Source organism: Physella acuta, unplaced genomic scaffold (assembly GCF_028476545.2).
Source record: "Physella acuta isolate Inbredline_101_S28 unplaced genomic scaffold, ASM2847654v3 ptg000117l, whole genome shotgun sequence".
Lineage (NCBI taxonomy): Eukaryota > Metazoa > Mollusca > Gastropoda > Physidae > Physella > Physella acuta.
In genome coordinates, this window is record NW_026731637.1 from 419839 (window position 1) to 432801 (window position 12963).

Genomic DNA, 12963 nt, shown 5'->3' on the forward strand with positions numbered 1-12963 from the left:
CTTCCTATATATTAGTAAAGGTATCAAATAGATACTAAAGGGACCCACGCTTTTCTTTATAGTTATTTAAATAGTAGTGTATAATTTATTTTCTACTTTTTAGTGCATTATTACTTACAAGCTCGCATTAAAAATTAAAACGTTTTATGAACCTTTTTTATATTTGGTTTTAAACATATTTTGTATTATCATAATTAATTTACAAATGGACATTCTTGTTTTAAATTTGTTGCTTTGTTAACATTTTAAAATAATATTTTTGTTTTCAGACAAGCATTAGAAAATATGGATCATCTTTCTAATAAAGAATTTTATATGAAACTGGAATGTCGAGAACAGGCTAGAAATTCAGACCTTGTTAAACGTGAATTGGAAGAGGTAATTTTTACAACCTTTTTTTAACTTGCTTACTCTGTCTGTCTAGATCGAAACACCCGAGCGAAATTTTGGGCACTTCTAACTGACAGATCAGGTTCCGTACAATATACACGCGTTATTAGGTGCGCAATGGTTTTTAGTCATGCAATTCTATTGTAAATAAAATAAATTTTAAAGGACTGAAAAACAAATTAATAAAAAACGTTTTCATAACAATTTTTTTAATGTAATAATGCACTAAAAAGTAGAAAATAAAAAAAATTATACACTACTATTTAAATAACTATAAAGATAAGCTTGGGTCACTTTAGTATTTATTGGATACCTTTACTAATATTTAGGAAGAGACCCACGCTTTTCTTTATAGTTATTTAGTGCATTATTACCTAAAAGCTTGTTATTAAAAAGTTTTTCATGGATTTTTTTACTCTTTTAGCCAATGTGTCTTTTATTCAACAATTACTAGATTTCATATGTTCTATGTTCTTCAATATTTGAAAATAAAGTTCTTTTTAAAAATTTGTATTCAAATCGTAGGTTCAAAGGAAGCCTGAATTAGAATCTGATAGCAGACAGAAAATTGAATGTGTGTTGAAAGAAAAAGAAAATCAATTACAAGCTGAAATAACTGCTCGGCTACAAATGTCTAACAATTCCGCTTACTCATCTGAGAGAGTGTCTAGCTTAGAAAAATCTGTACGTTTTCATTTTTGTTTATTTTAAATGTAGTACACTTTTTAGTCCATCTTTTAAATAAAGTAGGAGCTTATTAAATACATAATAAATAACCACTGTTTAAACACTATAAAGAAAGGCGACGGTCATTATATAATGTATTGAATATTTCCACTATACATTGAGAAGCGACCCACAAGATTCTTTAAAGCTATTTAAATAGTTTGTTCATTATTATATATTTAAAGAAAATTTTAAAAATTCTACTTTTTATTGCATAATTATATTAAAGATTGTTATTTAAATGTTTTTATTTTTAAAAGTTTTATTAATTTTTACGTTCTTGGATACGGAGTAGAGAGTAAAATTAGTTTTGCAACGATACAAAAATTCAAAATCTCGAAGTTTAACACCTCAAAGACTATTTCTTTCTGTCTGTCCTCTAACTGTCTATCAGGACTCAAACATGATGACTTTAGTAATTTCAAGAGTATTATATCTATTAATGCTGTATACTTGGATGACTTTTAATGTTTGAGTGACCGATAACCGAAGCGGTACGTTATTATATTTCTAATTTCTTAATCACAAAACCTGCAAAACCATTTTCGCCTCCGGTATATATAAAACGTCGAGATTTGTCAAAATATATTAACCATGAGTTGGATATGGTTTATGTAATAGATTGAGATAATTGTATTGGTATTATATTTATATTGTTATCTTGAGTGATGTCCCTTACATGTTGTTATCTATATATAGTTGTCTCTGGCCACTTCCTTCCTCTCTTTGCATCATGGCTGTCTGTAAATAAAAGGCTGTTAACACCAATGTGGCTCGTCGCCAATCTATAACATTTTGGCGACGAAGGATAAACATCTACTAGAAAGAGCACCTACTTACGCAAAAAAGAGGTTTGCTAGAGCTTATTAGCTAATTATTTCTAGAATAATGGCGCTGTATGGCCAAATAAATCAATTTGATTCGAATGATGAAATCATTCAGGATTACCTAGAGAGGTTAAGCTTTTACCTAGAAGCTAACAACGTGACGATAGAAGCCAAAAAGAGAGCTGTTTTGTTAACAGTCATAGGGCCTCAACAATTTAGGCTACTAAAGGACTTATGCGCACCAGCTAGTCTAACTACCAAGAGCTTTAACGAGCTGAGCAAATTGCTAACAGACCACCATGCGCCTGTACCATCAAAGTTTCTATGTCGAGCTAGATTTGACAGTAGGACTCGTCAACCAAACGAGTCAATATCAGAATATGTTGCTGCTTTACGTCATCTAAGTAGATTCTGTGAATTTGGAGAAACGCTGTCTGACAGACTATGTGAAAAGTTTGTGACAGGTGTAAACAGCCCTGATATTCAAAGAAAGTTGCTGCTCGAGTCAGATCTAAAATTGGAAAAAGCAATACAACTTGCAATGTCATTCCAGCAGTCATCTGATGCGGCGAGATCTTTAGCACCTTCAGAGATCCATGCAGTAAACAGCAGGTTAGTCAATAAACATCAACCCTATCAGAGCATTCCAACTTATGCTAAACAGCCTGCTCGTTCAAATCCTAGATCTAAATCTAGTAATAATTATCAAAAATGTCATCGATGCAAAGGTCCCCATGCATCTCATCGGTGCAAGTTCAAGTCTGCAACTTGTTATAAGTGCAGTAAGCAAGGTCACATTGCCAAGGCCTGCTTTGCAAAGTCTTCGTCTGTTGCTAAATCTAGCCAGTCAAGACAGTACCGCAACCAAAGGCAGCACTATGTTAACTCTCACCAAGACTACCTAACCCAACCAATGAACCACTCTACCGGTGAAAATGCTCAAACTGATTCGCAGCCGGATTTCAACCTATTCTCTGTGAAATCAATAAGTCATGCTCCCATCAATGTACAAGTTAATATCAACGGTAAGAGCATCAGCTTCCAACTTGACACTGGAGCATCTCTAACAGTCATAACAAAGAAAGATTTTGACGCTGTCACAGGAGGATCAGTGTCTCTACAGCCGTGTCACAAGTGTCTAACAACATACACTGGTGACAATGTTCCGGTAATAGGAGAGTGTATGGTTCATGTAAATTATAATGGTCAAAGTGTTAAACTTCCTCTTCTTGTGGTTGAAGGAAATGGACCGCCATTACTAGGTAGGAACTGGTTAAGTGATCTTAAGTTAAATTGGGAGAGTATTTGTTCATTGAAGAATGTAAAAGAATCTAGTCTTACTTCACTAGATAAAGTTATATCTGAAAATAAATGTGTTTTTGGTAACTCTGGATTACTAAATGATAGAACAGTGAAGTTAAGCATTAAAGACACAAATCCAAGATACTGCAAAGCTAGAGTTCCACCTTATGCAATGAGGAATAAAATTGAAAATGAGCTAAGTAGATTGGAATCTAATGGCATCATAAAGAAGGTAGACTATTCCGATTGGGCGTCGTCCATTGTGCCAGTGTTAAAGAAGGATGGTTCTATAAGAATTTGTGGAGATTATAAAACTACACTGAATAAGCAAATAGAGCTAAATAGGTACCCTATACCTAACATTGAAGAAATTTCTGTGAATTTGGCAGGAGGAGACAAATTCACTGAATTAGACTTTAGTCATGCTTACACTCAACTAGAACTGCATCCAGATTCAAAAGTCTATACGACAATAAACACACATAAAGGACTCTACCAATATGAAAGACTATGTTTTGGCATATCATCCAGCCCTGGAATTTTCCAAGCTGTCATGGACAGTATTTTTAAGGATATTCCAAATGTTTGTGTGTACTTTGACAATGTGTACATAACTGGTAAGAATGACACTGAACATCTTAAAACACTTGATAAAGTATTGAAAATTGTTGGTGAAAAAGGTTTAAAGATAAACAAAGATAAATGTCAATTCATGCTGACAGAAATTAGTTTTCTTGGTTATATATTGAGCAAACAAGGTATCAGACCTCAACCTGAGAAAACAAAAGCCATTAAAGAAGCACCCAAACCTGAAAATACCCAACAACTAAGAGCTTTTTTGGGCTTGATAAATTACTATGCAAAGTTCATAGGAAATCTGTCTGGTAAACTATCACCACTGTACAAGCTGCTACAGAAAAATGCAACTTGGCACTGGGGTAAACAACAAGAAGCTGCTTTTAATACAGCAAAAGAGGCTTTGTCTGCTGACACCTTACTAACTCACTATGACCCAGGGAAAAGACTTATATTAACATGTGATGCTTCACCAGATGGTGTAGGAGCAGTCTTGTCCCACATGGATGAGAAGGGTGACAGACCCATTGCTTTTGCCAGTAGATCTTTGAACCAGGCTGAGAAAAATTATTCTCAGTTAGATAGGGAAGGCTTAGGCATCATTTTTGGTGTTAAGAAATTTCATAAGTTTCTGTTTGGTAGGAAGTTCACCATCTTTACAGATCATAAACCATTGCTAGGTTTATTTGGAGAAAACAAAACCCTACCTGAGCATGCCTCACCAAGAATTCAAAGATGGGCTATCACACTAACTGCATACAATTATGAATTGAAATACAAACCTGGATCTGAGAATAGTGCAGATAGCCTTAGTAGATTACCTTTAAAAAACCAAAGCCTGAGCTATGTACCAGAAGATGTATTTGTTCTCTTCACTATCATGGATAACTCCAATATAAATGTGAATGATATTAAAAGAGAAACACAAAAAGATGAGTGCTTAATAAAAGTATATGAGCACTGTATGAATGGTTGGCCTGAAGAATCTGTGAATGATGACTTAAGGCCATATAAAATAAGAAATTAAAACCCTTTGTGAAGATAATATAAATGATGGAGAAGATGCAGTCCATTATCAGTCAGAGTTGCCTAAACAAAGTATTTGTAACTTAATAAATGATTATGGTGATATGGCAATTTCAAATGTTTTAAAGAGAATACATTAGTAAGAAGGAATGTGATCATCAAACAACTTTGCTAACATCATTAGCACTTACAGAAACTAAAAGGGTAACATCAAAAGAAAAGAGCAAAGATTTTTGCCATTGAATACACCCACTTCAAATACTGGATCACAGTTGCAAAGTGATATTGTCCAGGATATTACTTTTAAACAGTATGTTTGGTTACGAAAAAGCACTATCAGATTACCTGAGGAAATTGATCAATCAAAGAAATCTATGCCAGTTAAGGATCTGAATAATAGCATAATACTTTCAGATGCCAATTAAAAAAGTAAATCATGACAGAACACCCATTGAAAGAGAATTTGGTATTAATGAGAATGTGTATCTAAGAAACTATGGGAGAAAGGAAAAATGGATACCAGGTCAAATTGTTCAATGTACAGGACCTGTGTCTTATAAAGTTAAAAATAACTTGTGCAGATAATAAGTGTGAATCTGTCAATCCCACCAAATCTGATCAGTTCACACCAACTCAGTTTGTTCCACAACCAAGTTCTGTTGATATGAGTGAACCAAGTTGTCTGGAGTCAGAAAATGTAAATTCTGGAGTTAATGATTTAAATCCTAGACCTCCTGAGATAGAGAATCCAGATGGTCAGAATATTGAGTCACCAAATCAAAAGCTACTGAGAAGGTCAAACAGGACAATCAAAGTCCCAAATAAGTTAGACCTATGATTCTAAAGGTCAAAAGGACTTTGACATTATTGTTTTGTATCTTGATTATGTTGTGGCATATTGTGCATTGTTTGTAAGGATGTAATCTACCATAGTGTTCATGTTACAATATAATTGGTGATTTTAGGATACTATCAATTGTTCTATTGAGAGATGTGTTATTGTGTTCTAAGGGTAAAGGGATGTAATAGATTGAGATAATTGTATTGGTATTATATTTATATTGTTATCTTGAGTGATGTCCCTTACATGTTGTTATCTATATATAGTTGTCTCTGGCCACTTCCTTCCTCTCTTTGCATCATGGCTGTCTGTAAATAAAGGCTGTTAACACCAATGTGGCTCCTCGTCAATTTACCTCAGTTTATTATAACTGATTGTTATATTTTAATTATACAGATATGTTTATTAAACCTTCAATCATTTGCTGTTGACTATGATTAGTTATTTTGTACCTTATATTACATTATTATGACTAACTACATTTTGTTCTTGCGATAAAATAATTGTTTTCACCACATAAGAAGAGTCGATTTTTGTATCCAGATTTCTTTCAGACATTTATTAATTAGTATAGTATAATTTAATGAATTGTATTTTCTGATTAGATTTCAGATTTCATAGAAAAACTAGAGCAAGAAAGTGAAACATTAAATAAACAGAAAAAATTATACTCAGATCTCCAGCAGAAGTATTCCATGCTAGAGCAAAACTTTAATGATTTAAACAGCAAGTACCATGAGGTCCAAGTAATCAGACAGTCTTTGCAGAACGACCTCTTCACACTGCAGACAACTCTGGACAATGAGAGAAGCAATAAAGTTCAAGAATATCAGCGATCACAGGAACTGATTCGTATGTTTCCTTTTTTAAAAAATTGCATTACATACCAAATGAGTTTATTTCTTTTCGTTCATTCGTTCGTTCGTTTGTTCGTTCATTCGTTCGTTCCTTCATCCGAGTCCCATGAAACTTTGGGGAGTTAAAGAGAATACTACCGAGAAGGTTTTGGCGGCGACCTAGTTTATCCTATGTATGTTATTGATAATTTCCTGCATAGAGTGGTTTGAAATTCTTTGTTTTTATTTTTGCGTCTGTTCATCAAAAGCCTACAGGCTTTATTTTCTGCTTTAAAACGACATTATAATATTCTCATGGATAGTTAGTTTTGTTCAATGTTGGTGTTAATTGTCAGCTTTCACACACGAAAGATAAATATTTGAATGACAGTATTACATACTAAATTGGTTTATTTCTTTTCGTTCATTCGTTCGTTTGTTCGTTCAATGCTATGCAAGTTTTTTTTTCTCTCTCTATCTAACGTGCATTCGAGTTACTCACTTACGTGACAGACAAAATAAGCTAATATTAGTATTTAGGATTTTTTTTTTTTAAATATGTCAGTTTACTGTTATTTCGTACTAGAAAAAGCTTTATTAGTTTCAATTGCATTCATATAAAAAAATTTATATACATAGATAAAATCCAGTGTTTACAAGAAGAAAAAATAAAGGTCGAAGAGAGAGAAAGATCCAGTACCCTGAGCCTCCAGCAAATGCAACAACAAATTTTCTCTATTGAAAAGGTAGAACATATTTGTTACATTTTATCTCTCAAGTAAGTAAAATATCTTTGTAATAAAACTATTTTGAATCTATAGTTGTTACACAAAGTGTTAGATGATGTTACACTACAGTAAATATATTCGTGACAATTATTAAAGCAGGATAATTCTAATTTTACTCAAACTATAATGAAAAGTTATCATGCCAAAAGATAATTTTAAGTGATATTTGCCAACAGTTCTCTCTAGCTGCATGGGTTTCGAAACCTTTTATAACAATGCACTTTTGGTTGCTATTTTGAGTCAGAAGACATACATGTTATACATATTTGTTTACAGAAAACAACAACATTAGAGTTTGATAAAGAGGATTTTAAGAGGAAATGGGAGGGAGAAATAAAGGCGCACAAAAAGAAAGGATACAAATATAGAGCAGAGAAACGTTCTGATAGGAGTACTTCAGGTCATGCCTATTTACAAGCAAAAAAAGGTAAATTTTGAACTGAATCAAATGATTTATAATGAAAAATGTTATAATAGTGTGATGGCATTATTCATAATCTATTTCTATAAAGCAAAGTGGGGGTTGGTTGTTACTCATACCTGAATTAGATCGGGTACTCGCAGAGTCAATTATCAAAGAACGTGTTCTTGGCTAAGTGGGCTATTAAAATTCGACCAAAAGGAAAATTAGAACAGTTTCAATAATCGCGTGTAAAGTGAATGAAAATTGACATGGACTGACCGCGGCCTTACATAAACTATATATATATATATATATATATATATATATATATATATATATATATATATATTGAATTAGATCTACCACTTGTAGATGCGACGAGATATTTGGCTAGGAAATAGCTCTGATGCCGTAAACACAAAGAAAAATACTAGATCCTCAGAAATTAAGTGGATGAAAATGGACATTGTTTGACCGCTATATGTTACTTTTAAAGGGACGTAACTGCGTTAGGAATTCAAACTGGACACAAAGACAAACGAAGAAAACCAGTGGATAACAAAAGAAACATTCCTTTAAAATTTATACTACACTATTTTCAAAAAGCTTTGAAACCTAATTTATAATGGTTAATAATAATAATTTGATTCATCGCTGATGTTAACAAAGCAAATACGTCACCGAAAAGCAATGCAGTTCATTGGTGCATTTGGTGCACATGTTTCGAGACACGATAGTTGTTTTTTTTCTTTTAAACAGGGCATTGCAAAATTAATTTTAATACTAATACTAGACTACCCGTTATCCTTGGATAATTGTGGCTTTTGGGGGTCATCCTTAAAAGACGTAACGTTTATTTGACGATTTTTATTTTACCTTTCTCCTCCCTACTGTCACACATCTACACAAAAACCAGACTTCACACCCAAAAATACGTCACACCTCAGACAACATGTTTTTGTCTTTTAAAACACAAATTTCGCCTGAGCATGGGTCTAACCACACTATCCCTTCATATGCTTAGGTCACAGAATCATGTGAACTCTACTTCATCTGCCCCGTGTCCCGCCAAATTCCGATAGGCAACTTTTCTCATACACATCTAAAAAGAAAAAATATATAAATTTAACATTGACATGATGTGTCTCGAACCCGTACCACCAGCAGAGTAACTATTACACCTTACACTATCATCTCGGCCAGCTGGGCACACATAATGGAGTGCAAATTTATTGCCTTAATTTATTTATCATCGTATAATAAAGTTAAATTACGCGAATATTATTTAATACTTCATTATACCCTAATTTAGCCAATCCCAGTGCTAAACAAACAAAGATTTATATAAAATAATTAAGGCCTAAATTAGTTTTGTATTATTGGTCTAGATATAGAATCTAGATCTACAATATAAAGCTGGCTTAAATCTAATTTATCCGTAGCTCTAGAATTTGTAAGCCCTGATAGGGGGTTACTATTCTACCGTCCACAGGCTTATATAAATAAAATATCAGGTCAGTGCAAGCCTGGTCGCACCCAGACTGGTTAAAATTCTAACCTTAATCTTAACTAGATAAAGCACAAAAAACTTAACAATTTATAACATTTACTTAATAATAATGGGACTAAATTTAAAAGAAAATCTAAATTAAATAAATTATAGACTACTATTTAAATAACTATAAAGAAAAGCTTTTCTTTATAGCTATTTAAATAGTAGTGCATAATTTTTTTTCAGTAGCCTACTTTACATGTTTTATTTACACTAGAGTTTCATGACTAAAAACCATTGCGAGCCTATTGAACGTGATGACGCGCTATTAAACTTGAAGACGCGTGTGATATAGTTGGATAGAACTGCCTACTAATTCGGTCAAAGTTTTAATCAATTCATAAAAAATTAATTAGGCATCCAATGAATTAAAATTTAATGTCACGATGCATTGTCTTCATGTCTCGACACACGTACCAATTAAGAACAATATCTGTCAAGTAGAAGTGCCCGCAATTTCACTCGGATGTTTCGATCTAGACTGACGACTGACGAGGAATGTGAGTTAAAAGCTTGTAAAAAAAAGACTAAAAGAGGCAAAACAAAACAGACTAACCAAAACAAAACAAGCTACACAAACTTCTAACAAAACACAGGGACAGAACTCAGGAACATAAAATTAAAACACAAACTTTCGATGGAATATTTTAAACTTTTGATGCCTCGGGTAGTCTAGCTTTCTGAACGACAGACAACCTTCCTCATCTTACCATGGCAATCGAAAAGCTTTGAAACATCTGCACTAAATTGACGTTCACACCAGAGGCGTAGCGACCCTTCCCGGCGCCCGGGGACAAACTTTTTGATTTGCACCCCCCCCCCCCCCTCGAGATTTTGATTTGCACCCCCCCCCCCTCAAACTTTCGATTTGCACCCCCCCTCCTCGAGATTTTGATTTGCACACCCCCCCCCCCTCAAACTTTCAATTTGCACCCCCCTCAACCTTTCAATTTATTTTTCCAACCCATTTTGGCGCCCCCTAAGCTCGGCGCCCGGGGACATATGTCCCCCCCCCCCCCGCCCCCCCCCCCCCCTCGCTACGCTACTGGTTCACACGTTCGCCTCAACAAATAGATCTAGTACCTACGGGTCATCCAATTATGACGTACACGTGTTGAATTAAACAACAAAATACTAACGTTTGAAAAAAATTTTAAAAATATAAAAAAACTGCACATAAAATGTAGGGTATACATTAACTCGGCAGTTCTTGTGTTAAATGTATCAGAAATGTATTTGTATACCGCCCGCCTAAGAAAAAAAGCGATTTCTTTTTTTACAAGCGAGAGGTGGGAAGGAGTCATTGACCGCAGCGATTTTCTAAAACAATTTTCGGTATTTTAAGTTCATTTTTAAACATTTCAAACAATTGTAACTAAATCATAGTAGGCCTACAATCTTTATATTGTGTCAAATCCTAAAATGATGTAGATCTAGTCACATTTTCATGTAAAAAAATCTAAATAACCACGTTACAATTTAGATATTTAAATGTAAGCGCTTGTTCAGGTGTGTATGGCAACGGTCATCGCGAACACACAAAAGGTGGAGAGGTGGTTTATTATGGAAACACGTGTAACTTAAAGTTGAGTAAAAGAAATATAATGACTTCACGTTGATTAGCGAATTTACCCTAATTTATATAATCGCTATAAAATTACATTTAAAAGTTTTATGACTGCCTGCAATTTTGGAATCTATATGAAAAATAGGGGGTAAAAAAGCCATTTAAATCGAGAGCATGCGCGATCATTCTTTCAATTACGAACAATTTTAGATAGTCTTAGCACATTCACATAACCACAGTAAATTTACACGCTGTAGACTTACGGACACCTTGGAAAAGTTGGAACTCCCAATTATTATTTAGGCTTAGTAATAGATATTACCGAAAATATCAAATCCCTACATAACATTATCAGTTAATAATATACCAATGTACACATTACATGTTAATGAATCAGTGACTTTGCAACTTGTTTTGAGAGGTCTAATAAATTTTTGTGGACGTCCACTATGAGGGGAGTGGGGCTCGTCGAAAGTAGACCATGTGGACAGGGGGAGGGAGGGTCAAAACTCAGAAATTGTGTCGACGTCATAAATGGATGACCCCCTAAATCACCAATAACAGAAATACACTTAATATAAATGCTAACAGCAATTTAAACACGGACAATACACTAATATACTAATGCCTATTATAAAAAGACCTTTCCATGTCTTTTCCAAGAGACTTCTGCCAATCCCTAGACACGTTCCTAACCAAAATAATATGCTTACCCTTCAACAATTCCCTATTTAAAACAAAATTAACGAGCCGACCCGCGGCATATTATACGCCGCTATTTAGTTGTTGTTTTTTCTACCTTTCAGTTATTCATAATTTGTGAATTCGACACTACCAACGCTGCCACTGAAAATATTTCTTTAAAACACTATAAGTAGCTCATTAAGGACGATAACCCCCCCCCCCCTCCTCCCCCCCCCCTCCGTTAAAGTAAACTCCACTTAGTTACCCCCCCCCCCCCCTACGTTTAAAATCGTTTCAAACTAAATTATCTGCCCCTAATAGTCGTCACTAAACCCGGCTCTGTTTGTAAACATTTAGAGTGAACCACAGCTCACCAGACCATGTAGGGGTGGTAGGGAGCGCGTTTACAGATTGTTTTCTAGCGTCTCCCAGAAGAGAATTATATATATAGATACTATTAACTATCCAGATCATTAGCTTCCTCTAAATTACCACACATGTCTACGTTGACATTTAAATTATGTAATGGCTGTTAATAGCTGGAGCAAAGCCTAGCAATAACGGTCAGTAATTTATGAAAACAAAAGGAAAGTTTATGAATAAAGAAACATGTACATTTTATTTCATGTGTTATACAACTATTAGGTAGTCAAGATAAATTAGACTACGAAAAAACACAGAGGGCAATTCCAAAGAGTAAATCATTCGACATTGAGAAAACAAACAATGAACTTACTGTAACTTATACACAGCTTAGACAAGAATTTCAATCGATCAAAGAAGAACTAAGGAGTGAATCCGATAAGGTATGTTTAGAGAACTAAGGCAATCAATTAGTAGTAGTATTACTTAAAACAACATGTTTCTTTTTATTATATATCCAACTTCGAATTCATATCACTTTTAAATCTTTGTAGAGCAATAAATTAGAACTTCAAGTTGAACAGGAAATCCAAATGAAAAAGAAAATGCTAAGTGATTATAAAAATCAAGGTCATGAGTTGCAAAAAGCCAAGACAAAAGAAAAACAACTTACAAAGGTTATATGGTTTTGTTTGTCTGCTTTTCTTCAGAAAATATTATAAAAGCTCATGTAAGATATCTTATAAAACGAGTATCATCTAATAATGTAATTGGTTGACTATTTTTAAATAAATTGTCTTATCTCAGGAAATTCAAGATTTAAAAGAAGAGAAAAAGAACTTAGACGATGAAATTAAAAAGTTGAAAGAGTGAGTACAGCAGTCAACCAGCATAATTTACTAATTGATATATACTTGATTTATAAATAGAACTGCCATGTAATGAGTTCTCATAAACATTGAATTCTCACAACAGTGGTCTGCAAGTACATGACTTGAAGACAACAGAACTAAAGAATCAACTTGAGGAAGAGTTAAATTCTTTAGTAAGTTAATGAAACATGTTTGATTTTTTAAAAAGAA

The 12963-nt window shown here is 33.8% G+C and overlaps 1 protein-coding gene across 1 annotated transcript in view; it reads left to right on the forward strand.

Annotated features, from left to right (window-relative positions):
* Nucleotides 1-12963, forward strand: part of LOC131934754 (rho-associated protein kinase 1-like) — a 50560-nt gene that overhangs the window by 13416 nt on the left and 24181 nt on the right. The window contains exons 12-20 of the mRNA XM_059290869.1: nucleotides 270-378; nucleotides 916-1074; nucleotides 6294-6540; nucleotides 7164-7270; nucleotides 7589-7739; nucleotides 12164-12324; nucleotides 12436-12558; nucleotides 12689-12750; nucleotides 12857-12926. Coding sequence (XP_059146852.1) covers nucleotides 270-378; nucleotides 916-1074; nucleotides 6294-6540; nucleotides 7164-7270; nucleotides 7589-7739; nucleotides 12164-12324; nucleotides 12436-12558; nucleotides 12689-12750; nucleotides 12857-12926 — 1189 coding nt within the window. The remainder of the gene's footprint in view (nucleotides 1-269; nucleotides 379-915; nucleotides 1075-6293; nucleotides 6541-7163; nucleotides 7271-7588; nucleotides 7740-12163; nucleotides 12325-12435; nucleotides 12559-12688; nucleotides 12751-12856; nucleotides 12927-12963) is intronic.